Source organism: Tenebrio molitor, chromosome 7 (genome assembly GCF_963966145.1).
Source record: "Tenebrio molitor chromosome 7, icTenMoli1.1, whole genome shotgun sequence".
Taxonomy (NCBI): domain Eukaryota; kingdom Metazoa; phylum Arthropoda; class Insecta; order Coleoptera; family Tenebrionidae; genus Tenebrio; species Tenebrio molitor.
The window spans coordinates 1345721-1373650 of record NC_091052.1 but is presented as its reverse complement, the minus strand read 5'-3'; the positions used below and the strand labels follow the sequence as shown (position 1 = coordinate 1373650).

The following is a 27930-nucleotide window of genomic DNA, read 5'->3' as shown; positions in this document are numbered from 1 at the left end:
CATTTAATCTTTATTTTTTATTGTACTTAGGTTCTAATACTGTTAGATTTATGGCACCGTTAGTTGAAACAAATCTGAAGTTAAGACCGTTATGGTTTAGGTCCCTGAAGAACTTCAACAACAGAAAGTTTCGGGGCAGTTTTAACCTCATCAGCAAACTGGTTGTAATCGCAACAATACACAAAACCGCGGCCATAGTCTGACCAAGATGCATAATCCCATCCAACTTTATTACAAATATTCTCACACAAATATTCCCCTCGGCCAAGTTTCCTCACAAAAGGATTATTTAAATTAATCAAGACTATAGCCTGCTGCATTCTTTCCTCATAAACAATTTTCCAGAAGTATTTGGGTATCGGCAACTTGTTCCCAAAGAGATACACTTCAACGTGAGTCCCGTTAACATCAGGAAGCGTCAAAATACCGTACGTTCCTGTGATGATTTTGAAAGTTTTTCGTTTGGTTTCGGCGAACGCTCTTATTATCATTTCAAGTTTCTTCCAGTTTCTAGTGTTGATGACGTGCCACTGCGGACTCACGTTGATGTAATAATATGAGGTATACTGAGTAGATGCAAAGAGGAAATCCGCATCCGGTGATAGATGACCACGATCGAAATAAAAACTCTCGTTTAGGTATTTATCTGCAAGCGTTTTAGATTTCAGTAAATTATTTAAAATAACTTTCTGAAACTTTTGTTTGTAAGCGACGGCAACGTGTTGAACGGCGGAACCTTCAGACCTAAAAGAAGGGCGATAACTCGATTTAGAAGCGTCTGCAAACAACAAATCAAAATATTATTTTTAAAACGTTGAAAACTCACACTTGATGTCTTGCCCGTAGAGAAAATGTTGAGTGTAAAGGGACGCCCCGTTCTGATAATTATAACAGACTTGGATTAATTCAATGAATATGCGTGGTTCCAGCTTGTAGCCGATTTTATAAATCTTCCCCGTTCCGTTTCCGCATTTTCTTTTAGTGGTAGTCACCGTCCCCCGGATCATCCTGTTGCAGCGAAGGTCGTCGAAAGTCAAATCTTGATTGTCCAAGCGTAAAAACTTTCCTTGTATGCATTGTACGCTCATTAGGTTTGACTGGTCTGGGGCTGAAAAAAATTGTAATGACTCGATTGGAATTGCTGCAAGTTCTTTTTTACAGTTCTCTAAATAATTCTCTGAATCGGGACACAGCACCGTGATATTTTCGCGTGTCTTCAGCTTGACTTTACCGTTATTGGGCACGATCAGATTGTTTTTCTTCACTAAAATCGGAGAAATTTTGTCACTTTGGCCGTGGACCGAAAAGGAACATCCTGCAAGAAATCGCGGTTAAGTGGAAACGATTAAGAACCGGACAGGTTTACCTTTTCGCTTCGCTACCAAAACGTGTATGTAGTAGCTGATAAAAACGCAACCCACTACGAATAACTTCATTTTGTAACTGTACGAGTCCCCCATTAGTGGATGAAGATGAGGTCAGTGTTGATATCTCAGTTTGACCACGAAGCTATGATTCATGCTGATTGTCCAGCTGTGGAATTTTTTCAGGATTTTATTGTTACGAAGTCGCTTTTATAAACGGAACAATATTTTATCAAATTCACATGAGGACGAGAAGCCGCCGTGATTTGACAAGAATACCTTGGTTAAGCGAGGGTTCACTCTACTCAATCTAGTTCCCGCGTAGGAGACTATAAAACCATAAAACGCGATTTATAGGTTTATTGCTGCTGCTTCTCATTTGCGAGGCTACAAAATGTAAGCTTTTACACCTCTTCTTGTGAAGAGGCGAGGGTTGCTTCATAAAGCTTTATCTGTGCACGTTCCACGTATTACATAACAATTTTTATAACTCCCATTTTTATATGCATAACAATTAGGGCCGCAATACTCCTAACACCTTCACGCATTTGTATGCATTAAATTCAAAACAATTTTAACACGCTCTAACTTATATACTTTCCTACACGAATTAGCAAGATGCAAAATTAAATCCCAAAAGCACACCTACAATGATGATATCAGTAAATTAATACATATTTTTAAATTAAGTATGTATCAAAATAGTATATTACGATACAAGTGTATAAGGAAGCCTTTAAAGCACGTGCGCTAGCGGAGTGCTTTTAACGTCGCTCTATCTATCTATCTAGAGAATGTAGTTTAATTTCTGATTAAGTGTAAGGATAATTTTTTAATTGAAAACTTATAAAATGTGTGTAGAATCCATGTAGGGTGTTTCCGAATAGATGTGTTGCAATCGCAATGATGGTGTCTAGATCGCTTTCCCATCAGGCCTCAAGTGCAAGTTCGTTTCGTGATTTTCTTTCTCATAGAGCAATTCTCTCCATGAATTGACTCGTCTGTTGCGGAGTTTCCTTATTTCTTGCGGAGCAACACATTGTTCGTCTTTATCCATCGTCCATTGTCTCGCTGTTTATCTCGCTCTCTCAACGAGATGATTTTTGCTAGGGAATGGCTACGGAGATGATTTTTGCCGGGTCGTGTCCCATGAGATCCTCTACACCGGACCCCTTTCGGACTCCTAGGCCCCCATCCCTCTCCCTCTTGCGAGATCGCGGGGTGCGTGACTCGGACTTCTCTGTCGCCCCGCTCGGCAAGAGGTGATCTAGTGCACTCTGCCTCTCATAACTTCATCCGACCCGATCATGGCTCACCAGGGACTCTATGACAAATGTATCCTTCCGCCAACTTCAAATTAGTTCCGGCCGTATAGAGTGATACGGATAGGCGGACCGCCGAAACCATATTGCACACGTAATATAACAAATAACGTCAACTGTCTTCCGAACGAATATCTATTTGCTTTAGATGGAAACGGGGCCGTAACTCATAATACGCCGAAATACCATTCGATTTCCATCTTTAACGCCGGCTCGGGGGCACGATACTGCCAACGATTCGACGCCGCTCCGGAACAGGAGCTCTAATTTGAATGCACGCAAACCTGACGAAATAACCTATCACCCCTATAACGCTCCGATAAAAACCTGATGGCTTCAATACAATAAGTACACACACGGTGTCCTCTTGAATGTCGAAAATCAAATTTTGCAACTTGATTATCAATTTTATTAATTGTTAATTAATTAGTTAATTAATTGGTTAATTAGCACATAAATATCGCGCGTTCAAATGAAATCCTGGGCTGGGAAAGCGTTCGAAACCGTCAATTGTTGTGCTTTTTTAAAGCGTAGATTAATTGGAGCATGTTGACAGCTAACCTAAAATTTAGAGCCAAAAAAATCTCTCTTTTTTTCTTTCTTTGCAATGTTTTACATTAAAAATAGAATAACTTAACGATTCCTGTTCTCGAAGCAAATATCTAAAGGCACCCTTTGCTGAAAACAAACATGTTCAATTATGTTCCGATTAGGTAAACATAAACTTGTCATTCGTGTCAAACGGCGGGAAATTCAAACTTTACACTGTTCTAACCGGTTTACTTTTTCTAACGCGCGATAATACTAACATTATTGAAATAAATACTTTCAAAATTTTAAGACGTATTACGACTGTTCCAAAATCATAGGGAATTAGGCTCCTAAATTTACAAAGTGTCTCTAAGAGTCTAAGGTACCTACATCAAGAGTCCTGTGAAATTGGCATATAAATATATTTGATTTTTGCCGCTCTATAGCATGTTGTGGTACCAAATAGAAAAACAGAGGTTATGTAAGACCATTAATGACAGGTTTTTAATACGATGAAAAGTAAATAGAATAGGTAGATACATATAGAAAAACTGAAGAAAATCGCAAGTAAAACAACTAAGAGAACTGACGATAAGATATAATAATTTTACATTAGACACTTCAATAGTTCGACACAATAAAATTATAGAGCCGCACAATTCCACAGGTCTCATGATATACGTGCTTTTAGGGACACTTTGAATACGGTGTCGATGCTTCTAATATTTCACTAAGATTGTTATAAATTTTTTACTTACAAAAGTAATTTATTATCAATTTTTACAATTGTATCTCGATTATTTTCATCCAAGAAAAATAAATTTCAAGATTCATTATTGAGCAACAATTTAGGTACCATTGGTCAGTTAGAATCTTCTCTCTGAAGAAGTGAAGAAGAAGAATCATCCTCGAAGACAGATTCACAAATAGCTTAACTGATACTACAAAACTACTGTTACATAATATAAAATATGATAATGATTAGACATAAAAATATAAATAAACAATGTAAGTGAAAATCCTAGCAATAATGAAGCCAAATTTCCTCACAGAGCTAAACTTTTTCTAAAAATTGTTTCTTGTTTTTGGTACAGTTAGGGACACGGAATTTTGAGCATAATTTTTCTGTCGCTTCAAAAAATTGCGATGTAAATCACTCTTTATTGTCAACGTGACATTCAAAAGTCAAGTTTTGAAATTTATTTTCTGTTTACGTCAATCGCATGTCAATCAATATCGTCGCAAACGGTAAAATTGAGGTTAGGAATGAAAAGCCTAATTTACATTTTTTGACAGAATATTGATAGTGGTGCCTGAAAATCCGTGTCTCGAAGTGTACATCCTGTAAAATATTTTAAATACCTAATGATACGAGCAAACGTATTTGCAATTTATAACTTAAATATAGTTTATAGAGAAATTTCTGTCTTTTTATTGCTTTGCGAACAAGGAATATAAAAGCTTAATTATCCCCTAAAATCTTAAAATAGAAATACTGAACATCAAGTAACACATTCTATTTATATAATTCCAAACAATTCAAGTTCTCGAGTTAAAATCCCCCTACTTTCAATCTACCCACTTCGAACATACTTTTTACAAAATATTACAGCGTTGAGTGCAGTATTACAGACGAGACAAATTGTTGCGTAATTACCGAATCATTCATTTTTTTGGAAAAAGTTCATTCATCAGTGAAACATCTCAAATTTTGAAAATGTAATCACTTCTATGTATCGTGTGTTCCACAAAAAACTCACTCGCAGCAAGCCATGACAAAAGTGAAGTATGTCTTAGTACCAGATGTGAAATGAACTACTAAAGTAAATTTATAGGTTATCTGTCACAACTCACAATGTGATGAAAATTTGTAAGTAACAAATGAACTACTTCCAATGATCCTAAAATCGACATGACCAGTCTATCTATCTCGATAGTCATGGCTTACTGCGAGTGAGTTTTTATTGGAACACACGATACTATTGCGAGCAAAAAAAGTGGGACATCAACATCACTGTCTTGACTTTTAATGTGAAACGACCCTTATCTGTTTTGAATTGATTGAGGTTGTCATTAAGTATTGTAGGTTATAGGTAATGAGTGTAAGTAAGCACGTAGTGAATTTTTATTTAATGCAAGGTCCCAATGAAAATTTACTTTTATCAAAAGAAGAGGGCACTTGGAAAAGGAAAATAGGAGTACAAAATAAATTTTTAAACTGTCAGCTAGAATAGTGTCAAATTTCTATGACAATAATCAAAGGCAAATTGACAATTACGCTTGAACTACATCGAATTTTTCAAAACTGACAGAAGTTTGATATCCCACTTTTTTTGCTCGCAATAGTGCTTTATTATAGGCTATTTTTTAATCAAAGAACCACGACTTGTTGATTAAGGTTTGTAAATATAAAATTTTACTAAATTTAGGAAATTTAATGATATCTATTGGCTATAGGTACCCCCAACGTCTGTCATTTTTAATGTGCTTGAAAGTACGCAAACCCGCAGCTAAAATTTGAACGTGTTATTAAAAATGCCTCTCAAAGTAAGACGTTTATTAAACTCCCAAATTAGTTGTTATTAATTTTATTAACATGCTGCGCTACTAATATCTATAAAAACCTCAATTTTTATATGATGAGATTTTTCGCCCTGTCAAAAGAGTACAATGTTGTCAGCTCTATTTTGGGTGTAAATTGTGGTGTTGTGGTTCTTTGATTAAAAAATAAACTATAATATACATAATTTACTAATAATATACTTAATTTACATTAAGTTTTAAATATGGCTTTATTAAAAATCTTTATTAAACATTTTTTAAAGGGTCTACATGGAACATAATACCCACAAAACGAATTACTTATGCGATGTATTGTTTATAATAAAATAAAAAACCAGTAATTTATCAGGAAAAACAAAAAACATTGCTTATTATTAATTGTCGGAGATGCAACCCAAAATACATTCTGAACTACAAATTTCCTGATTGGTTTCATTTCAATTTGTATTTACATTTATTTCCACTGAAATAAAATATGTCAACCTTTACATAGGTAAATAATTATTTTTTAAATAAAGATTATGGAATTCTGCATACCTGCATATTGTACCTAAATGTAAATGAAAAATAAAATGATATATGATTTGTAGTAATTACTAGTTACATTTTTAAACCAGAATTAAAGATAACTACAATCCTGCTTTATCCTTGTGATCATTTAAACAGGGCAGGTAAGATAATTGATTTCTTATTTTAAAGAACGCAGTAGCCATGTAATGGAAACTATTTTTATTAGCTAGTTAAACCCCAGTAATCAAAGCTATTATTTCTCTGGTGTTAGTGCAATTTAAACCAGTTTATTTTATTGTTTTTGTAGACAATTTTTCAATTTCAAAAACTGTGAATTTAATTTTATTAAAAAAAATCCAGCGAATATGATGTTAAGTAAAAATTACTCACCAGCGAGACTCATCGGTAGTAATTGCACCTCATACATAATCATTACTTACCATTTATTTTTAGATTAAATTTTAATGTGACACTTCCGTATTTTAACGCTGAGATCGCCCTCTCTTAACCAATAGCCAAACAAAAAGAACGCTTGCAGCTGGCTTTCAGGATTTCTATCAATGGGTCTTACAGACACCAATATTATCGATTGAAATTGCACACTTACGTCTTTTTGGAAAATTTAATAATTTCCGGCCGAAACCGTCCCTTTCATGAGTTATAATTGAAACTTACGTCTTTTCAGAAATTTAAGAATTTCCTGCCCAAACCCTACATTTCTTGAGTTATAAAATTTTTGCCTCGAAAAGTCCTGGTTAAGAAATTCGCATGAAATGTAGAAACTTACGTCTTTTTGGAAAATTTAATAATTTCCGGCCGAAACCGTCCCTTTCATGAGCTATAATTGAAACTTACGTCTTTTCAGAAATTTAAGAATTTCCTGCCCAAACCCTACATTTCTTGAGTTATAAAATTTTTGCCTCGAAAAGTCCGGGTTAAGAAATTCGCATGAAATGTAGAAACTTACGTCTTTTTAGAAAATTTAATAATTTCCGGCCGAAACCGTCCCTTTCATGAGTTATAATTGAAACTTACGTCTTTTCAGAAATTTAAGAATTTCCTGCCCAAACCCTACATTTCTTGAGTTATAAAATTTTTGCCTCGAAAAGTCCTGGTTAAGAAATTCGCATGAAATGTAGAAACTTACGTCTTTTTGGAAAATTTAATAATTTCCGGCCGAAACCGTCCCTTTCATGAGTTATAATTGAAACTTACGTCTTTTCAGAAATTTAAGAATTTCCTGCCCAAACCCTACATTTCTTGAGTTATAAAATTTTTGCCTCGAAAAGTCCTGGTTAAGAAATTCGCATGAAATGTAGAAACTTACGTCTCTTTGGAAAATTTAATAATTTCCGGCCGAAACCGTCCCTTTCATGAGTTATAATTGAAACTTACGTCTTTTCAGAAATTTAAGAATTTCCTGCCCAAACCCTACATTTCTTGAGTTATAAAATTTTTGCCTCGAAAAGTCCTGGTTAAGAAATTCGCATGAAATGTAGAAACTTACGTCTCTTTGGAAAATTTAATAATTTCCGGCCGAAACCGTCCCTTTCATGAGTTATAATTGAAACTTACGTCTTTTCAGAAATTTAAGAATTTCCTGCCCAAACCCTACATTTCTTAAGTTATAAAATTTTTGCCTCGAAAAGTCCTGGTTAAGAAATTCGCATGAAATGTAGAAACTTACGTCTTTTTGGAAAATTTAATAATTTCCGGCCGAAACCGTCCCTTTCATGAGTTATAATTGAAACTTACGTCTTTTCAGAAATTTAAGAATTTCCTGCCCAAACCCTACATTTCTTGAGTTATAAAATTTTTGCCTCGAAAAGTCCTGGTTAAGAAATTCGCATGAAATGTAGAAACTTACGTCTTTTTAGAAAATTTAATAATTTCCGGCCGAAACCGTCCCTTTCATGAGTTATAATTGAAACTTACGTCTTTTCAGAAATTTAAGAATTTCCTGCCCAAACCCTACATTTCTTGAGTTATAAAATTTTTGCCTCGAAAAGTCCTGGTTAAGAAATTCGCATGAAATGTAGAAACTTACGTCTTTTTAGAAAATTTAATAATTTCCGGCCGAAACCGTCCCTTTCATGAGTTATAATTGAAACTTACGTCTTTTCAGAAATTTAAGAATTTCCTGCCCAAACCCTACATTTCTTGAGTTATAAAATTTTTGCCTCGAAAAGTCCTGGCTAAGAAATTCGCATGAAATGTAGAAACTTACGTCTTTTTGGAAAATTTAATAATTTCCGGCCGAAACCGTCCCTTTCATGAGTTATAATTGAAACTTACGTCTTTTCAGAAATTTAAGAATTTCCTGCCCAAACCCTACATTTCTTGAGTTATAAAATTTTTGCCTCGAAAAGTCCTGGTTAAGAAATTCGCATGAAATGTAGAAACTTACGTCTTTTTGGAAAATTTAATAATTTCCGGCCGAAACCGTCCCTTTCATGAGTTATAATTGAAACTTACGTCTTTTCAGAAATTTAAGAATTTCCTGCCCAAACCCTACATTTCTTGAGTTATAAAATTTTTGCCTCGAAAAGTCCTGGTTAAGAAATTCGCATGAAATGTAGAAACTTACGTCTTTTTAGAAAATTTAATAATTTCCGGCCGAAACCGTCCCTTTCATGAGTTATAATTGAAACTTACGTCTTTTCAGAAATTTAAGAATTTCCTGCCCAAACCCTACATTTCTTGAGTTATAAAATTTTTGCCTCGAAAAGTCCTGGTTAAGAAATTCGCATGAAATGTAGAAACTTACGTCTTTTTAGAAAATTTAATAATTTCCGGCCGAAACCGTCCCTTTCATGAGTTATAATTGAAACTTACGTCTTTTCAGAAATTTAAGAATTTCCTGCCCAAACCCTACATTTCTTGAGTTATAAAATTTTTGCCTCGAAAAGTCCTGGCTAAGAAATTCGCATGAAATGTAGAAACTTACGTCTTTTTGGAAAATTTAATAATTTCCGGCCGAAACCGTCCCTTTCATGAGTTATAATTGAAACTTACGTCTTTTCAGAAATTTAAGAATTTCCTGCCCAAACCCTACATTTCTTGAGTTATAAAATTTTTGCCTCGAAAAGTCCTGGTTAAGAAATTCGCATGAAATGTAGAAACTTACGTCTTTTTAGAAAATTTAATTATTTCCGGCCGAAACCGTCCCTTTCATGAGTTATAATTGAAACTTACGTCTTTTCAGAAATTTAAGAATTTCCTGCCCAAACCCTACATTTCTTGAGTTATAAAATTTTTGCCTCGAAAAGTCCTGGTTAAGAAATTCGCATGAAATGTAGAAACTTACGTCTTTTTAGAAAATTTAATAATTTCCGGCCGAAACCGTCCCTTTCATGAGTTATAATTGAAACTTACGTCTTTTCAGAAATTTAAGAATTTCCTGCCCAAACCCTACATTTCTTGAGTTATAAAATTTTTGCCTCGAAAAGTCCTGGCTAAGAAATTCGCATGAAATGTAGAAACTTACGTCTTTTTGGAAAATTTAATAATTTCCGGCCGAAACCGTCCCTTTCATGAGTTATAATTGAAACTTACGTCTTTTCAGAAATTTAAGAATTTCCTGCCCAAACCCTACATTTCTTGAGTTATAAAATTTTTGCCTCGAAAAGTCCTGGTTAAGAAATTCGCATGAAATGTAGAAACTTACGTCTTTTTAGAAAATTTAATAATTTCCGGCCGAAACCGTCCCTTTCATGAGTTATAATTGAAACTTACGTCTTTTCAGAAATTTAAGAATTTCCTGCCCAAACCCTACATTTCTTGAGTTATAAAATTTTTGCCTCGAAAAGTCCTGGTTAAGAAATTCGCATGAAATGTAGAAACTTACGTCTTTTTGGAAAATTTAATAATTTCCGGCCGAAACCGTCCCTTTCATGAGTTATAATTGAAACTTACGTCTTTTCAGAAATTTAAGAATTTCCTGCCCAAACCCTACATTTCTTGAGTTATAAAATTTTTGCCTCGAAAAGTCCTGGTTAAGAAATTCGCATGAAATGTAGAAACTTACGTCTTTTTAGAAAATTTAATAATTTCCGGCCGAAACCGTCCCTTTCATGAGTTATAATTGAAACTTACGTCTTTTCAGAAATTTAAGAATTTCCTGCCCAAACCCTACATTTCTTGAGTTATAAAATTTTTGCCTCGAAAAGTCCTGGCTAAGAAATTCGCATGAAATGTAGAAACTTACGTCTTTTTGGAAAATTTAATAATTTCCGGCCGAAACCGTCCCTTTCATGAGTTATAATTGAAACTTACGTCTTTTCAGAAATTTAAGAATTTCCTGCCCAAACCCTACATTTCTTGAGTTATAAAATTTTTGCCTCGAAAAGTCCTGGTTAAGAAATTCGCATGAAATGTAGAAACTTACGTCTTTTTAGAAAATTTAATAATTTCCGGCCGAAACCGTCCCTTTCATGAGTTATAATTGAAACTTACGTCTTTTCAGAAATTTAAGAATTTCCTGCCCAAACCCTACATTTCTTGAGTTATAAAATTTTTGCCTCGAAAAGTCCTGGTTAAGAAATTCGCATGAAATGTAGAAACTTACGTCTTTTTAGAAAATTTAATAATTTCCGGCCGAAACCGTCCCTTTCATGAGTTATAATTGAAACTTACGTCTTTTCAGAAATTTAAGAATTTCCTGCCCAAACCCTACATTTCTTGAGTTATAAAATTTTTGCCTCGAAAAGTCCTGGTTAAGAAATTCGCATGAAATGTAGAAACTTACGTCTTTTTAGAAAATTTAATAATTTCCGGCCGAAACCGTCCCTTTCATGAGTTATAATTGAAACTTACGTCTTTTCAGAAATTTAAGAATTTCCTGCCCAAACCCTACATTTCTTGAGTTATAAAATTTTTGCCTCGAAAAGTCCTGGTTAAGAAATTCGCATGAAATGTAGAAACTTACGTCATTTTAGAAAATTTAATAATTTCCGGCCGAAACCGTCCCTTTCATGAGTTATAATTGAAACTTACGTCTTTTCAGAAATTTAAGAATTTCCTGCCCAAACCCTACATTTCTTGAGTTATAAAATTTTTGCCTCGAAAAGTCCTGGCTAAGAAATTCGCATGAAATGTAGAAACTTACGTCTTTTTGGAAAATTTAATAATTTCCGGCCGAAACCGTCCCTTTCATGAGTTATAATTGAAACTTACGTCTTTTCAGAAATTTAAGAATTTCCTGCCCAAACCCTACATTTCTTGAGTTATAAAATTTTTGCCTCGAAAAGTCCTGGTTAAGAAATTCGCATGAAATGTAGAAACTTACGTCTTTTTAGAAAATTTAATAATTTCCGGCCGAAACCGTCCCTTTCATGAGTTATAATTGAAACTTACGTCTTTTCAGAAATTTAAGAATTTCCTGCCCAAACCCTACATTTCTTGAGTTATAAAATTTTTGCCTCGAAAAGTCCTGGTTAAGAAATTCGCATGAAATGTAGAAACTTACGTCTTTTTAGAAAATTTAATAATTTCCGGCCGAAACCGTCCCTTTCATGAGTTATAATTGAAACTTACGTCTTTTCAGAAATTTAAGAATTTCCTGCCCAAACCCTACATTTCTTGAGTTATAAAATTTTTGCCTCGAAAAGTCCTGGCTAAGAAATTCGCATGAAATGTAGAAACTTACGTCTTTTTGGAAAATTTAATAATTTCCGGCCGAAACCGTCCCTTTCATGAGTTATAATTGAAACTTACGTCTTTTCAGAAATTTAAGAATTTCCTGCCCAAACCCTACATTTCTTGAGTTACAAAATTTTTGCCTCGAAAAGTCCTGGTTAAGAAATTCGCATGAAATGTAGAAACTTACGTCTTTTTGGAAAATTTAATAATTTCCGGCCGAAACCGTCCCTTTCATGAGTTATAATTGAAACTTACGTCTTTTCAGAAATTTAATAATTTCCTGCCCAAACCCTACATTTCTTGAGTTATAAAATTTTTGCCTCGAAAAGTCCTGGTTAAGAAATTCGCATGAAATGTAGAAACTTACGTCTTTTTGGAAAATTTAATAATTTCCGGCCGAAACCGTCCCTTTCATGAGTTATAATTGAAACTTACGTCTTTTCAGAAATTTAAGAATTTCCTGCCCAAACCCTACATTTCTTGAGTTATAAAATTTTTGCCTCGAAAAGTCCTGGTTAAGAAATTCGCATGAAATGTAGAAACTTACGTCTCTTTGGAAAATTTAATAATTTCCGGCCGAAACCGTCCCTTTCATGAGTTATAATTGAAACTTACGTCTTTTCAGAAATTTAAGAATTTCCTGCCCAAACCCTACATTTCTTGAGTTACAAAATTTTTGCCTCGAAAAGTCCTGGTTAAGAAATTCGCATGAAATGTAGAAACTTACGTCTTTTTGGAAAATTTAATAATTTCCGGCCGAAACCGTCCCTTTCATGAGTTATAATTGAAACTTACGTCTTTTCAGAAATTTAAGAATTTCCTGCCCAAACCCTACATTTCTTGAGTTATAAAATTTTTGCCTCGAAAAGTCCTGGTTAAGAAATTCGCATGAAATGTAGAAACTTACGTCTTTTTGGAAAATTTAATAATTTCCGGCCGAAACCGTCCCTTTCATGAGTTATAATTGAAACTTACGTCTTTTCAGAAATTTAAGAATTTCCTGCCCAAACCCTACATTTCTTGAGTTATAAAATTTTTGCCTGGAAAAGTCCTGGTTAAGAAATTCGCATGAAATGTAGAAACTTACGTCTTTTTGGAAAATTTAATAATTTCCGGCCGAAACCGTCCCTTTCATGAGTTATAATTGAAACTTACATCTTTTCAGAAATTTAAGAATTTCCTGCCCAAACCCTACATTTCTTGAGTTATAAAATTTTTGCCTCGAAAAGTCCTGGTTAAGAAATTCGCATGAAATGTAGAAACTTACGTCTTTTTGGAAAATTTAATAATTTCCGGCCGAAACCGTCCCTTTCATGAGTTATAATTGAAACTTACGTCTTTTCAGAAATTTAAGAATTTCCTGCCCAAACCCTACATTTCTTGAGTTATAAAATTTTTGCCTGGAAAAGTCCTGGTTAAGAAATTCGCATGAAATGTAGAAACTTACGTCTTTTTGGAAAATTTAATAATTTCCGGCCGAAACCGTCCCTTTCATGAGTTATAATTGAAACTTACATCTTTTCAGAAATTTAAGAATTTCCTGCCCAAACCCTACATTTCTTGAGTTATAAAATTTTTGCCTCGAAAAGTCCTGGTTAAGAAATTCGCATGAAATGTAGAAACTTACGTCTTTTTGGAAAATTTAATAATTTCCGGCCGAAACCGTCCCTTTCATGAGTTATAATTGAAACTTACGTCTTTTCAGAAATTTAAGAATTTCCTGCCCAAACCCTACATTTCTTGAGTTATAAAATTTTTGCCTCGAAAAGTCCTGGTTAAGAAATTCGCATGAAATGTAGAAACTTACGTCTTTTTGGAAAATTTAATAATTTCCGGCCGAAACCGTCCCTTTCATGAGTTATAATTGAAACTTACGTCTTTTCAGAAATTTAAGAATTTCCTGCCCAAACCCTACATTTCTTGAGTTATAAAATTTTTGCCTCGAAAAGTCCGGGTTAAGAAATTCGCATGAAATGTAGAAACTTACGTCTTTTTAGAAAATTTAATAATTTCCGGCCGAAACCGTCCCTTTCATGAGTTATAATTGAAACTTACGTCTTTTCAGAAATTTAAGAATTTCCTGCCCAAACCCTACATTTCTTGAGTTATAAAATTTTTGCCTCGAAAAGTCCGGGTTAAGAAATTCGCATGAAATGTAGAAACTTACGTCTTTTTAGAAAATTTAATAATTTCCGGCCGAAACCGTCCCTTTCATGAGTTATAATTGAAACTTACGTCTTTTCAGAAATTTAAGAATTTCCTGCCCAAACCCTACATTTCTTGAGTTATAAAATTTTTGCCTCGAAAAGTCCTGGTTAAGAAATTCGCATGAAATGTAGAAACTTACGTCTTTTTAGAAAATTTAATAATTTCCGGCCGAAACCGTCCCTTTCATGAGTTATAATTGAAACTTACGTCTTTTCAGAAATTTAAGAATTTCCTGCCCAAACCCTACATTTCTTGAGTTATAAAATGTTTGCCTCGAAAAGTCCTGGTTAAGAAATTCGCATGAAATGTAGAAACTAACGTCTTTTTAGAAAATTTAATAATTTCCGGCCGAAACCGTCCCTTTCATGAGTTATAATTGAAACTTACGTCTTTTCAGAAATTTAAGAATTTCCTGCCCAAACCCTACATTTCTTGAGTTATAAAATTTTTGCCTCGAAAAGTCCTGGTTAAGAAATTCGCATGAAATGTAGAAACTTACGTCTTTTTGGAAAATTTAATAATTTCCGGCCGAAACCGTCCCTTTCATGAGTTATAATTGAAACTTACGTCTTTTCAGAAATTTAAGAATTTCCTGCCCAAACCCTACATTTCTTGAGTTATAAAATTTTTGACTCGAAAAGTCCTGGTTAAGAAATTCGCATGAAATGTAGAAACTTACGTCTTTTTAGAAAATTTAATAATTTCCGGCCGAAACCGTCCCTTTCATGAGTTATAATTGAAACTTACGTCTTTTCAGAAATTTAAGAATTTCCTGCCCAAACCCTACATTTCTTGAGTTATAAAATTTTTGCCTCGAAAAGTCCCGGTTAAGAAATTCGCCTGAAATGTAGAAACTTACGTCTTTTTGAAAAATTTAATAATTTCCGGCCGAAACCGTCCCTTTCATGAGTTATAATTGAAACTTACGTCTTTTCAGAAATTTAAGAATTTCCTGCCCAAACCCTACATTTCTTGAGTTATAAAATTTTTGCCTCGAAAAGTCCTGGTTAAGAAATTCGCATGAAATGTAGAAACTTACGTCTTTTCGGAAAATTTAATAATTTCCGGCCGAAACCGTCCCTTTCATGAGTTATAATTGAAACTTACGTCTTTTCAGAAATTTAAGAATTTCCTGCCCAAACCCTACATTTCTTGAGTTATAAAATTTTTGCCTCGAAAAGTCCTGGTTAAGAAATTCGCATGAAATGTAGAAACTTACGTCTTTTTGGAAAATTTAATAATTTCCGGCCGAAACCGTCCCTTTCATGAGTTATAATTGAAACTTACGTCTTTTCAGAAATTTAAGAATTTCCTGCCCAAACCCTACATTTCTTGAGTTATAAAATTTTTGACTCGAAAAGTCCTGGTTAAGAAATTCGCATGAAATGTAGAAACTTACGTCTTTTTAGAAAATTTAATAATTTCCGGCCGAAACCGTCCCTTTCATGAGTTATAATTGAAACTTACGTCTTTTCAGAAATTTAAGAATTTCCTGCCCAAACCCTACATTTCTTGAGTTATAAAATTTTTGCCTCGAAAAGTCCCGGTTAAGAAATTCGCCTGAAATGTAGAAACTTACGTCTTTTTGAAAAATTTAATAATTTCCGGCCGAAACCGTCCCTTTCATGAGTTATAATTGAAACTTACGTCTTTTCAGAAATTTAAGAATTTCCTGCCCAAACCCTACATTTCTTGAGTTATAAAATTTTTGCCTCGAAAAGTCCTGGTTAAGAAATTCGCATGAAATGTAGAAACTTACGTCTTTTCGGAAAATTTAATAATTTCCGGCCGAAACCGTCCCTTTCATGAGTTATAATTGAAACTTACGTCTTTTCAGAAATTTAAGAATTTCCTGCCCAAACCCTACATTTCTTGAGTTATAAAATTTTTGCCTCGAAAAGTCCTGGTTAAGAAATTCGCATGAAATGTAGAAACTTACGTCTTTTTGGAAAATTTAATAATTTCCGGCCGAAACCGTCCCTTTCATGAGTTATAATTGAAACTTACGTCTTTTCAGAAATTTAAGAATTTCCTGCCCAAACCCTACATTTCTTGAGTTATAAAATTTTTGCCTCGAAAAGTCCTGGCTAAGAAATTCGCATGAAATGTAGAAACTTACGTCTTTTTGGAAAATTTAATAATTTCCGGCCGAAACCGTCCCTTTCATGAGTTATAATTGAAACTTACGTCTTTTCAGAAATTTAAGAATTTCCTGCCCAAACCCTACATTTCTTGAGTTACAAAATTTTTGCCTCGAAAAGTCCTGGTTAAGAAATTCGCATGAAATGTAGAAACTTACGTCTTTTTGGAAAATTTAATAATTTCCGGCCGAAACCGTCCCTTTCATGAGTTATAATTGAAACTTACGTCTTTTCAGAAATTTAATAATTTCCTGCCCAAACCCTACATTTCTTGAGTTATAAAATTTTTGCCTCGAAAAGTCCTGGTTAAGAAATTCGCATGAAATGTAGAAACTTACGTCTTTTTGGAAAATTTAATAATTTCCGGCCGAAACCGTCCCTTTCATGAGTTATAATTGAAACTTACGTCTTTTCAGAAATTTAAGAATTTCCTGCCCAAACCCTACATTTCTTGAGTTATAAAATTTTTGCCTCGAAAAGTCCTGGTTAAGAAATTCGCATGAAATGTAGAAACTTACGTCTCTTTGGAAAATTTAATAATTTCCGGCCGAAACCGTCCCTTTCATGAGTTATAATTGAAACTTACGTCTTTTCAGAAATTTAAGAATTTCCTGCCCAAACCCTACATTTCTTGAGTTACAAAATTTTTGCCTCGAAAAGTCCTGGTTAAGAAATTCGCATGAAATGTAGAAACTTACGTCTTTTTGGAAAATTTAATAATTTCCGGCCGAAACCGTCCCTTTCATGAGTTATAATTGAAACTTACGTCTTTTCAGAAATTTAAGAATTTCCTGCCCAAACCCTACATTTCTTGAGTTATAAAATTTTTGCCTCGAAAAGTCCTGGTTAAGAAATTCGCATGAAATGTAGAAACTTACGTCTTTTTGGAAAATTTAATAATTTCCGGCCGAAACCGTCCCTTTCATGAGTTATAATTGAAACTTACGTCTTTTCAGAAATTTAAGAATTTCCTGCCCAAACCCTACATTTCTTGAGTTATAAAATTTTTGCCTGGAAAAGTCCTGGTTAAGAAATTCGCATGAAATGTAGAAACTTACGTCTTTTTGGAAAATTTAATAATTTCCGGCCGAAACCGTCCCTTTCATGAGTTATAATTGAAACTTACATCTTTTCAGAAATTTAAGAATTTCCTGCCCAAACCCTACATTTCTTGAGTTATAAAATTTTTGCCTCGAAAAGTCCTGGTTAAGAAATTCGCATGAAATGTAGAAACTTACGTCTTTTTGGAAAATTTAATAATTTCCGGCCGAAACCGTCCCTTTCATGAGTTATAATTGAAACTTACGTCTTTTCAGAAATTTAAGAATTTCCTGCCCAAACCCTACATTTCTTGAGTTATAAAATTTTTGCCTGGAAAAGTCCTGGTTAAGAAATTCGCATGAAATGTAGAAACTTACGTCTTTTTGGAAAATTTAATAATTTCCGGCCGAAACCGTCCCTTTCATGAGTTATAATTGAAACTTACATCTTTTCAGAAATTTAAGAATTTCCTGCCCAAACCCTACATTTCTTGAGTTATAAAATTTTTGCCTCGAAAAGTCCTGGTTAAGAAATTCGCATGAAATGTAGAAACTTACGTCTTTTTGGAAAATTTAATAATTTCCGGCCGAAACCGTCCCTTTCATGAGTTATAATTGAAACTTACGTCTTTTCAGAAATTTAAGAATTTCCTGCCCAAACCCTACATTTCTTGAGTTATAAAATTTTTGCCTCGAAAAGTCCTGGTTAAGAAATTCGCATGAAATGTAGAAACTTACGTCTTTTTGGAAAATTTAATAATTTCCGGCCGAAACCGTCCCTTTCATGAGTTATAATTGAAACTTACGTCTTTTCAGAAATTTAAGAATTTCCTGCCCAAACCCTACATTTCTTGAGTTATAAAATTTTTGCCTCGAAAAGTCCGGGTTAAGAAATTCGCATGAAATGTAGAAACTTACGTCTTTTTAGAAAATTTAATAATTTCCGGCCGAAACCGTCCCTTTCATGAGTTATAATTGAAACTTACGTCTTTTCAGAAATTTAAGAATTTCCTGCCCAAACCCTACATTTCTTGAGTTATAAAATTTTTGCCTCGAAAAGTCCGGGTTAAGAAATTCGCATGAAATGTAGAAACTTACGTCTTTTTAGAAAATTTAATAATTTCCGGCCGAAACCGTCCCTTTCATGAGTTATAATTGAAACTTACGTCTTTTCAGAAATTTAAGAATTTCCTGCCCAAACCCTACATTTCTTGAGTTATAAAATTTTTGCCTCGAAAAGTCCTGGTTAAGAAATTCGCATGAAATGTAGAAACTTACGTCTTTTTAGAAAATTTAATAATTTCCGGCCGAAACCGTCCCTTTCATGAGTTATAATTGAAACTTACGTCTTTTCAGAAATTTAAGAATTTCCTGCCCAAACCCTACATTTCTTGAGTTATAAAATGTTTGCCTCGAAAAGTCCTGGTTAAGAAATTCGCATGAAATGTAGAAACTAACGTCTTTTTAGAAAATTTAATAATTTCCGGCCGAAACCGTCCCTTTCATGAGTTATAATTGAAACTTACGTCTTTTCAGAAATTTAAGAATTTCCTGCCCAAACCCTACATTTCTTGAGTTATAAAATTTTTGCCTCGAAAAGTCCTGGTTAAGAAATTCGCATGAAATGTAGAAACTTACGTCTTTTTGGAAAATTTAATAATTTCCGGCCGAAACCGTCCCTTTCATGAGTTATAATTGAAACTTACGTCTTTTCAGAAATTTAAGAATTTCCTGCCCAAACCCTACATTTCTTGAGTTATAAAATTTTTGCCTCGAAAAGTCCTGGTTAAGAAATTCGCATGAAATGTAGAAACTTACGTCTTTTCGGAAAATTTAATAATTTCCGGCCGAAACCGTCCCTTTCATGAGTTATAATTGAAACTTACGTCTTTTCAGAAATTTAAGAATTTCCTGCCCAAACCCTACATTTCTTGAGTTATAAAATTTTTGCCTCGAAAAGTCCTGGTTAAGAAATTCGCATGAAATGTAGAAACTTACGTCTTTTTGGAAAATTTAATAATTTCCGGCCGAAACCGTCCCTTTCATGAGTTATAATTGAAACTTACGTCTTTTCAGAAATTTAAGAATTTCCTGCCCAAACCCTACATTTCTTGAGTTATAAAATTTTTGCCTCGAAAAGTCCTGGCTAAGAAATTCGCATGAAATGTAGAAACTTACGTCTTTTTGGAAAATTTAATAATTTCCGGCCGAAACCGTCCCTTTCATGAGTTATAATTGAAACTTACGTCTTTTCAGAAATTTAAGAATTTCCTGCCCAAACCCTACATTTCTTGAGTTACAAAATTTTTGCCTCGAAAAGTCCTGGTTAAGAAATTCGCATGAAATGTAGAAACTTACGTCTTTTTGGAAAATTTAATAATTTCCGGCCGAAACCGTCCCTTTCATGAGTTATAATTGAAACTTACGTCTTTTCAGAAATTTAATAATTTCCTGCCCAAACCCTACATTTCTTGAGTTATAAAATTTTTGCCTCGAAAAGTCCTGGTTAAGAAATTCGCATGAAATGTAGAAACTTACGTCTTTTTGGAAAATTTAATAATTTCCGGCCGAAACCGTCCCTTTCATGAGTTATAATTGAAACTTACGTCTTTTCAGAAATTTAAGAATTTCCTGCCCAAACCCTACATTTCTTGAGTTATAAAATTTTTGCCTCGAAAAGTCCTGGTTAAGAAATTCGCATGAAATGTAGAAACTTACGTCTCTTTGGAAAATTTAATAATTTCCGGCCGAAACCGTCCCTTTCATGAGTTATAATTGAAACTTACGTCTTTTCAGAAATTTAAGAATTTCCTGCCCAAACCCTACATTTCTTGAGTTACAAAATTTTTGCCTCGAAAAGTCCTGGTTAAGAAATTCGCATGAAATGTAGAAACTTACGTCTTTTTGGAAAATTTAATAATTTCCGGCCGAAACCGTCCCTTTCATGAGTTATAATTGAAACTTACGTCTTTTCAGAAATTTAAGAATTTCCTGCCCAAACCCTACATTTCTTGAGTTATAAAATTTTTGCCTCGAAAAGTCCTGGTTAAGAAATTCGCATGAAATGTAGAAACTTACGTCTTTTTGGAAAATTTAATAATTTCCGGCCGAAACCGTCCCTTTCATGAGTTATAATTGAAACTTACGTCTTTTCAGAAATTTAAGAATTTCCTGCCCAAACCCTACATTTCTTGAGTTATAAAATTTTTGCCTGGAAAAGTCCTGGTTAAGAAATTCGCATGAAATGTAGAAACTTACGTCTTTTTGGAAAATTTAATAATTTCCGGCCGAAACCGTCCCTTTCATGAGTTATAATTGAAACTTACATCTTTTCAGAAATTTAAGAATTTCCTGCCCAAACCCTACATTTCTTGAGTTATAAAATTTTTGCCTCGAAAAGTCCTGGTTAAGAAATTCGCATGAAATGTAGAAACTTACGTCTTTTTGGAAAATTTAATAATTTCCGGCCGAAACCGTCCCTTTCATGAGTTATAATTGAAACTTACGTCTTTTCAGAAATTTAAGAATTTCCTGCCCAAACCCTACATTTCTTGAGTTATAAAATTTTTGCCTGGAAAAGTCCTGGTTAAGAAATTCGCATGAAATGTAGAAACTTACGTCTTTTTGGAAAATTTAATAATTTCCGGCCGAAACCGTCCCTTTCATGAGTTATAATTGAAACTTACATCTTTTCAGAAATTTAAGAATTTCCTGCCCAAACCCTACATTTCTTGAGTTATAAAATTTTTGCCTCGAAAAGTCCTGGTTAAGAAATTCGCATGAAATGTAGAAACTTACGTCTTTTTGGAAAATTTAATAATTTCCGGCCGAAACCGTCCCTTTCATGAGTTATAATTGAAACTTACGTCTTTTCAGAAATTTAAGAATTTCCTGCCCAAACCCTACATTTCTTGAGTTATAAAATTTTTGCCTCGAAAAGTCCGGGTTAAGAAATTCGCATGAAATGTAGAAACTTACGTCTTTTTAGAAAATTTAATAATTTCCGGCCGAAACCGTCCCTTTCATGAGTTATAATTGAAACTTACGTCTTTTCAGAAATTTAAGAATTTCCTGCCCAAACCCTACATTTCTTGAGTTATAAAATTTTTGCCTCGAAAAGTCCTGGTTAAGAAATTCGCATGAAATGTAGAAACTTACGTCTTTTTAGAAAATTTAATAATTTCCGGCCGAAACCGTCCCTTTCATGAGTTATAATTGAAACTTACGTCTTTTCAGAAATTTAAGAATTTCCTGCCCAAACCCTACATTTCTAGAGTTATAAAATTTTTGCCTCGAAAAGTCCTGGTTAAGAAATTCGCATGAAATGTAGAAACTTACGTCTTTTTGGAAAATTTAATAATTTCCGGCCGAAACCGTCCCTTTCATGAGTTATAATTGAAACTTACGTCTTTTCAGAAATTTAAGAATTTCCTGCCCAAACCCTACATTTCTTGAGTTATAAAATTTTTGCCTCGAAAAGTCCGGGTTAAGAAATTCGCATTAAATGTAGAAACTTACGTCTTTTTGGAAAATTTAATAATGTCCGGCCGAAACCGTCCCTTTCATGAGTTATAATTGAAACTTACGTCTTTTCAGAAATTTAAGAATTTCCTGCCCAAACCCTACATTTCTTGAGTTATAAAATTTTTGCCTCGAAAAGTCCTGGTTAAGAAATTCGCATGAAATGTAGAAACTTACGTCTTTTTGGAAAATTTAATAATTTCCGGCCGAAACCGTCCCTTTCATGAGTTATAATTGAAACTTACGTCTTTTCAGAAATTTAAGAATTTCCTGCCCAAACCCTACATTTCTTGAGTTATAAAATTTTTGCCTCGAAAAGTCCTGGTTAAGAAATTCGCATGAAATGTAGAAACTTACGTCTTTTTGGAAAATTTAATAATTTCCGGCCGAAACCGTCCCTTTCATGAGTTATAATTGAAACTTACGTCTTTTCAGAAATTTAAGAATTTCCTGCCCAAACCCTACATTTCTAGAGTTATAAAATTTTTGCCTCGAAAAGTCCTGGTTAAGAAATTCGCATGAAATGTAGAAACTTACGTCTTTTTGGAAAATTTAATAATTTCCGGCCGAAACCGTCCCTTTCATGAGTTATAATTGAAACTTACGTCTTTTCAGAAATTTAAGAATTTCCTGCCCAAACCCTACATTTCTTGAGTTATAAAATTTTTGCCTCGAAAAGTCCGGGTTAAGAAATTCGCATTAAATGTAGAAACTTACGTCTTTTTAGAAAATTTAATAATTTCCGGCCGAAACCGTCCCTTTCATGAGTTATAATTGAAACTTACGTCTTTTCAGAAATTTAAGAATTTCCTGCCCAAACCCTACATTTCTTGAGTTATAAAATTTTTGCCTCGAAAAGTCCTGGTTAAGAAATTCGCATGAAATGTAGAAACTTTCGTCTTTTTGGAAAATTTAATAATTTCCGGCCGAAACCGTCCCTTTCATGAGTTATAATTGAAACTTACGTCTTTTCAGAAATTTAAGAATTTCCTGCCCAAACCCTACATTTCTTGAGTTATAAAATTTTTGCCTCGAAAAGTCCTGGTTAAGAAATTCGCATGAAATGTAGAAACTTACGTCTTTTTGGAAAATTTAATAATTTCCGGCCGAAACCGTCCCTTTCATGAGTTATAATTGAAACTTACGTCTTTTCAGAAATTTAAGAATTTCCTGCCCAAACCCTACATTTCTTGAGTTATAAAATTTTTGCCTCGAAAAGTCCGGGTTAAGAAATTCGCATTAAATGTAGAAACTTACGTCTTTTTGGAAAATTTAATAATTTCCGGCCGAAACCGTCCCTTTCATGAGTTATAATTGAAACTTACGTCTTTTCAGAAATTTAAGAATTTCCTGCCCAAACCCTACATTTCTTGAGTTATAAAATTTTTGCCTCGAAAAGTCCTGGTTAAGAAATTCGCATGAAATGTAGAAACTTACGTCTTTTTGGAAAATTTAATAATTTCCGGCCGAAACCGTCCCTTTCATGAGTTATAATTGAAACTTACGTCTTTTCAGAAATTTAAGAATTTCCTGCCCAAACCCTACATTTCTTGAGTTATAAAATTTTTGCCTCGAAAAGTCCTGGTTAAGAAATTCGCATGAAATGTAGAAACTTACGTCTCTTTGGAAAATTTAATAATTTCCGGCCGAAACCGTCCCTTTCATGAGTTATAATTGAAACTTACGTCTTTTCAGAAATTTAAGAATTTCCTGCCCAAACCCTACATTTCTTGAGTTATAAAATTTTTGCCTCGAAAAGTCCTGGTTAAGAAATTCGCATGAAATGTAGAAACTTACGTCTTTTTAGAAAATTTAATAATTTCCGGCCGAAACCGTCCCTTTCATGAGTTATAATTGAAACTTACGTCTTTTCAGAAATTTAAGAATTTCCTGCCCAAACCCTACATTTCTTGAGTTATAAAATTTTTGCCTCGAAAAGTCCTGGTTAAGAAATTCGCATGAAATGTAGAAACTTACGTCTTTTTGGAAAATTTAATAATTTCCGGCCGAAACCGTCCCTTTCATGAGTTATAATTGAAACTTACGTCTTTTCAGAAATTTAAGAATTTCCTGCCCAAACCCTACATTTCTTGAGTTATAAAATTTTTGCCTCGAAAAGTCCGGGTTAAGAAATTCGCATGAAATGTAGAAACTTACGTCTTTTTGGAAAATTTAATAATTTCCGGCCGAAACCGTCCCTTTCATGAGTTATAATTGAAACTTACGTCTTTTCAGAAATTTAAGAATTTCCTGCCCAAACCCTACATTTCTTGAGTTATAAAATTTTTGCCTCGAAAAGTCCTGGTTAAGAAATTCGCATGAAATGTAGAAACTTACGTCTTTTTAGAAAATTTAATAATTTCCGGCCGAAACCGTCCCTTTCATGAGTTATAATTGAAACTTACGTCTTTTCAGAAATTTAAGAATTTCCTGCCCAAACCCTACATTTCTTGAGTTATAAAATTTTTGCCTCGAAAAGTCCTGGTTAAGAAATTCGCATGAAATGTAGAAACTTACGTCTTTTTGGAAAATTTAATAATTTCCGGCCGAAACCGTCCCTTTCATGAGTTATAATTGAAACTTACGTCTTTTCAGAAATTTAAGAATTTCCTGCCCAAACCCTACATTTCTTGAGTTATAAAATTTTTGCCTCGAAAAGTCCTGGTTAAGAAATTCGCATGAAATGTAGAAACTTACGTCTTTTTGGAAAATTTAATAATTTCCGGCCGAAACCGTCCCTTTCATGAGTTATAATTGAAACTTACGTCTTTTCAGAAATTTAAGAATTTCCTGCCCAAACCCTACATTTCTTGAGTTATAAAATTTTTGCCTCGAAAAGTCCTGGTTAAGAAATTCGCATGAAATGTAGAAACTTACGTCTTTTTGGAAAATTTAATAATTTCCGGCCGAAACCGTCCCTTTCATGAGTTATAATTGAAACTTACGTCTTTTCAGAAATTTAAGAATTTCCTGCCCAAACCCTACATTTCTTGAGTTATAAAATTTTTGCCTCGAAAAGTCCTGGTTAAGAAATTCGCATGAAATGTAGAAACTTACGTCTTTTTGGAAAATTTAATAATTTCCGGCCGAAACCGTCCCTTTCATGAGTTATAATTGAAACTTACGTCTTTTCAGAAATTTAAGAATTTCCTGCCCAAACCCTACATTTCTTGAGTTATAAAATTTTTGCCTCGAAAAGTCCTGGTTAAGAAATTCGCATGAAATGTAGAAACTTACGTCTTTTTGGAAAATTTAATAATTTCCGGCCGAAACCGTCCCTTTCATGAGTTATAATTGAAACTTACGTCTTTTCAGAAATTTAAGAATTTCCTGCCCAAACCCTACATTTCTTGAGTTATAAAATTTTTGCCTCGAAAAGTCCGGGTTAAGAAATTCGCATTAAATGTAGAAACTTACGTCTTTTTAGAAAATTTAATAATTTCCGGCCGAAACCGTCCCTTTCATGAGTTATAATTGAAACTTACGTCTTTTCAGAAATTTAAGAATTTCCTGCCCAAACCCTACATTTCTTGAGTTATAAAATTTTTGCCTCGAAAAGTCCTGGTTAAGAAATTCGCATGAAATGTAGAAACTTACGTCTTTTTGGAAAATTTAATAATTTCCGGCCGAAACCGTCCCTTTCATGAGTTATAATTGAAACTTACGTCTTTTCAGAAATTTAAGAATTTCCTGCCCAAACCCTACATTTCTTGAGTTATAAAATTTTTGCCTCGAAAAGTCCTGGTTAAGAAATTCGCATGAAATGTAGAAACTTACGTCTTTTTGGAAAATTTAATAATTTCCGGCCGAAACCGTCCCTTTCATGAGTTATAATTGAAACTTACGTCTTTTCAGAAATTTAAGAATTTCCTGCCCAAACCCTACATTTCTTGAGTTATAAAATTTTTGCCTCGAAAAGTCCTGGTTAAGAAATTCGCATGAAATGTAGAAACTTACGTCTCTTTGGAAAATTTAATAATTTCCGGCCGAAACCGTCCCTTTCATGAGTTATAATTGAAACTTACGTCTTTTCAGAAATTTAAGAATTTCCTGCCCAAACCCTACATTTCTTGAGTTATAAAATTTTTGCCTCGAAAAGTCCGGGTTAAGAAATTCGCATGAAATGTAGAAACTTACGTCTTTTTAGAAAATTTAATAATTTCCGGCCGAAACCGTCCCTTTCATGAGTTATAATTGAAACTTACGTCTTTTCAGAAATTTAAGAATTTCCTGCCCAAACCCTACATTTCTTGAGTTATAAAATTTTTGCCTCGAAAAGTCCTGGTTAAGAAATTCGCATGAAATGTAGAAACTTACGTCTTTTTAGAAAATTTAATAATTTCCGGCCGAAACCGTCCCTTTCATGAGTTATAATTGAAACTTACGTCTTTTCAGAAATTTAAGAATTTCCTGCCCAAACCCTACATTTCTTGAGTTATAAAATTTTTGCCTCGAAAAGTCCTGGTTAAGAAATTCGCATGAAATGTAGAAACTTACGTCTCTTTGGAAAATTTAATAATTTCCGGCCGAAACCGTCCCTTTCATGAGTTATAATTGAAACTTACGTCTTTTCAGAAATTTAAGAATTTCCTGCCCAAACCCTACATTTCTTGAGTTATAAAATTTTTGCCTCGAAAAGTCCTGGTTAAGAAATTCGCATGAAATGTAGAAACTTACGTCTTTTTGGAAAATTTAATAATTTCCGGCCGAAACCGTCCCTTTCATGAGTTATAATTGAAACTTACGTCTTTTCAGAAATTTAAGAATTTCCTGCCCAAACCCTACATTTCTTGAGTTATAAAATTTTTGCCTCGAAAAGTCCTGGTTAAGAAATTCGCATGAAATGTAGAAACTTACGTCTTTTTGGAAAATTTAATAATTTCCGGCCGAAACCGTCCCTTTCATGAGTTATAATTGAAACTTACGTCTTTTCAGAAATTTAAGAATTTCCTGCCCAAACCCTACATTTCTTGAGTTATAAAATTTTTGCCTCGAAAAGTCCTGGTTAAGAAATTCGCATGAAATGTAGAAACTTACGTCTTTTTGGAAAATTTAATAATTTCCGGCCGAAACCGTCCCTTTCATGAGTTATAATTGAAACTTACGTCTTTTCAGAAATTTAAGAATTTCCTGCCCAAACCCTACATTTCTTGAGTTATAAAATTTTTGCCTCGAAAAGTCCTGGTTAAGAAATTCGCATGAAATGTAGAAACTTACGTCTTTTTAGAAAATTTAATAATTTCCGGCCGAAACCGTCCCTTTCATGAGTTATAATTGAAACTTACGTCTTTTCAGAAATTTAAGAATTTCCTGCCCAAACCCTACATTTCTTGAGTTATAAAATTTTTGCCTCGAAAAGTCCTGGTTAAGAAATTCGCATGAAATGTAGAAACTTACGTCTCTTTGGAAAATTTAATAATTTCCGGCCGAAACCGTCCCTTTCATGAGTTATAATTGAAACTTACGTCTTTTCAGAAATTTAAGAATTTCCTGCCCAAACCCTACATTTCTTGAGTTATAAAATTTTTGCCTCGAAAAGTCCTGGTTAAGAAATTCGCATGAAATGTAGAAACTTACGTCTTTTTGGAAAATTTAATAATTTCCGGCCGAAACCGTCCCTTTCATGAGTTATAATTGAAACTTACGTCTTTTCAGAAATTTAAGAATTTCCTGCCCAAACCCTACATTTCTTGAGTTATAAAATTTTTGCCTCGAAAAGTCCTGGTTAAGAAATTCGCATGAAATGTAGAAACTTACGTCTTTTTGGAAAATTTAATAATTTCCGGCCGAAACCGTCCCTTTCATGAGTTATAATTGAAACTTACGTCTTTTCAGAAATTTAAGAATTTCCTGCCCAAACCCTACATTTCTTGAGTTATAAAATTTTTGCCTCGAAAAGTCCTGGTTAAGAAATTCGCATGAAATGTAGAAACTTACGTCTTTTTGGAAAATTTAATAATTTCCGGCCGAAACCGTCCCTTTCATGAGTTATAATTGAAACTTACGTCTTTTCAGAAATTTAAGAATTTCCTGCCCAAACCCTACATTTCTTGAGTTATAAAATTTTTGCCTCGAAAAGTCCTGGTTAAGA

The 27930-nt window shown here is 33.7% G+C and overlaps 1 protein-coding gene across 1 annotated transcript; it reads right to left on the bottom strand.

Annotated features, from left to right (window-relative positions):
* Positions 1-2: 2 nt before the first annotated feature.
* LOC138134786 (uncharacterized) lies at positions 3-6727 on the bottom strand. The gene is made up of 5 exons (XM_069053275.1): positions 6680-6727; positions 1367-1533; positions 1160-1315; positions 827-1108; positions 3-778 (listed from the first exon to the last, which is right to left on the bottom strand). The coding sequence occupies exons 2-5, from the start codon at positions 1458-1460 to the stop codon at positions 90-92; spliced, it is 1221 nt and encodes a 406-aa protein (XP_068909376.1). The 5' UTR covers positions 1461-1533; positions 6680-6727; the 3' UTR covers positions 3-89.
* Positions 6728-27930: the final 21203 nt, after the last annotated feature.

Bases quoted from the DNA above. Each gene is read 5' to 3' on its own strand.
- LOC138134786 (XM_069053275.1), bottom strand. From the start codon at position 1,460: ATGGGGGACTCGTACAGTTACAAAATGAAGTTATTCGTAGTGGGTTGC. The intron at 1,316-1,366 runs GTAAACCTGTCC...GATTTCTTGCAG, and splicing joins TTTGGTAGCGAAGCGAAAAG to GATGTTCCTTTTCGGTCCAC. The intron at 1,109-1,159 runs GTAAAAAAGAAC...AATTTTTTTCAG, and splicing joins AGAGAATTATTTAGAGAACT to CCCCAGACCAGTCAAACCTA.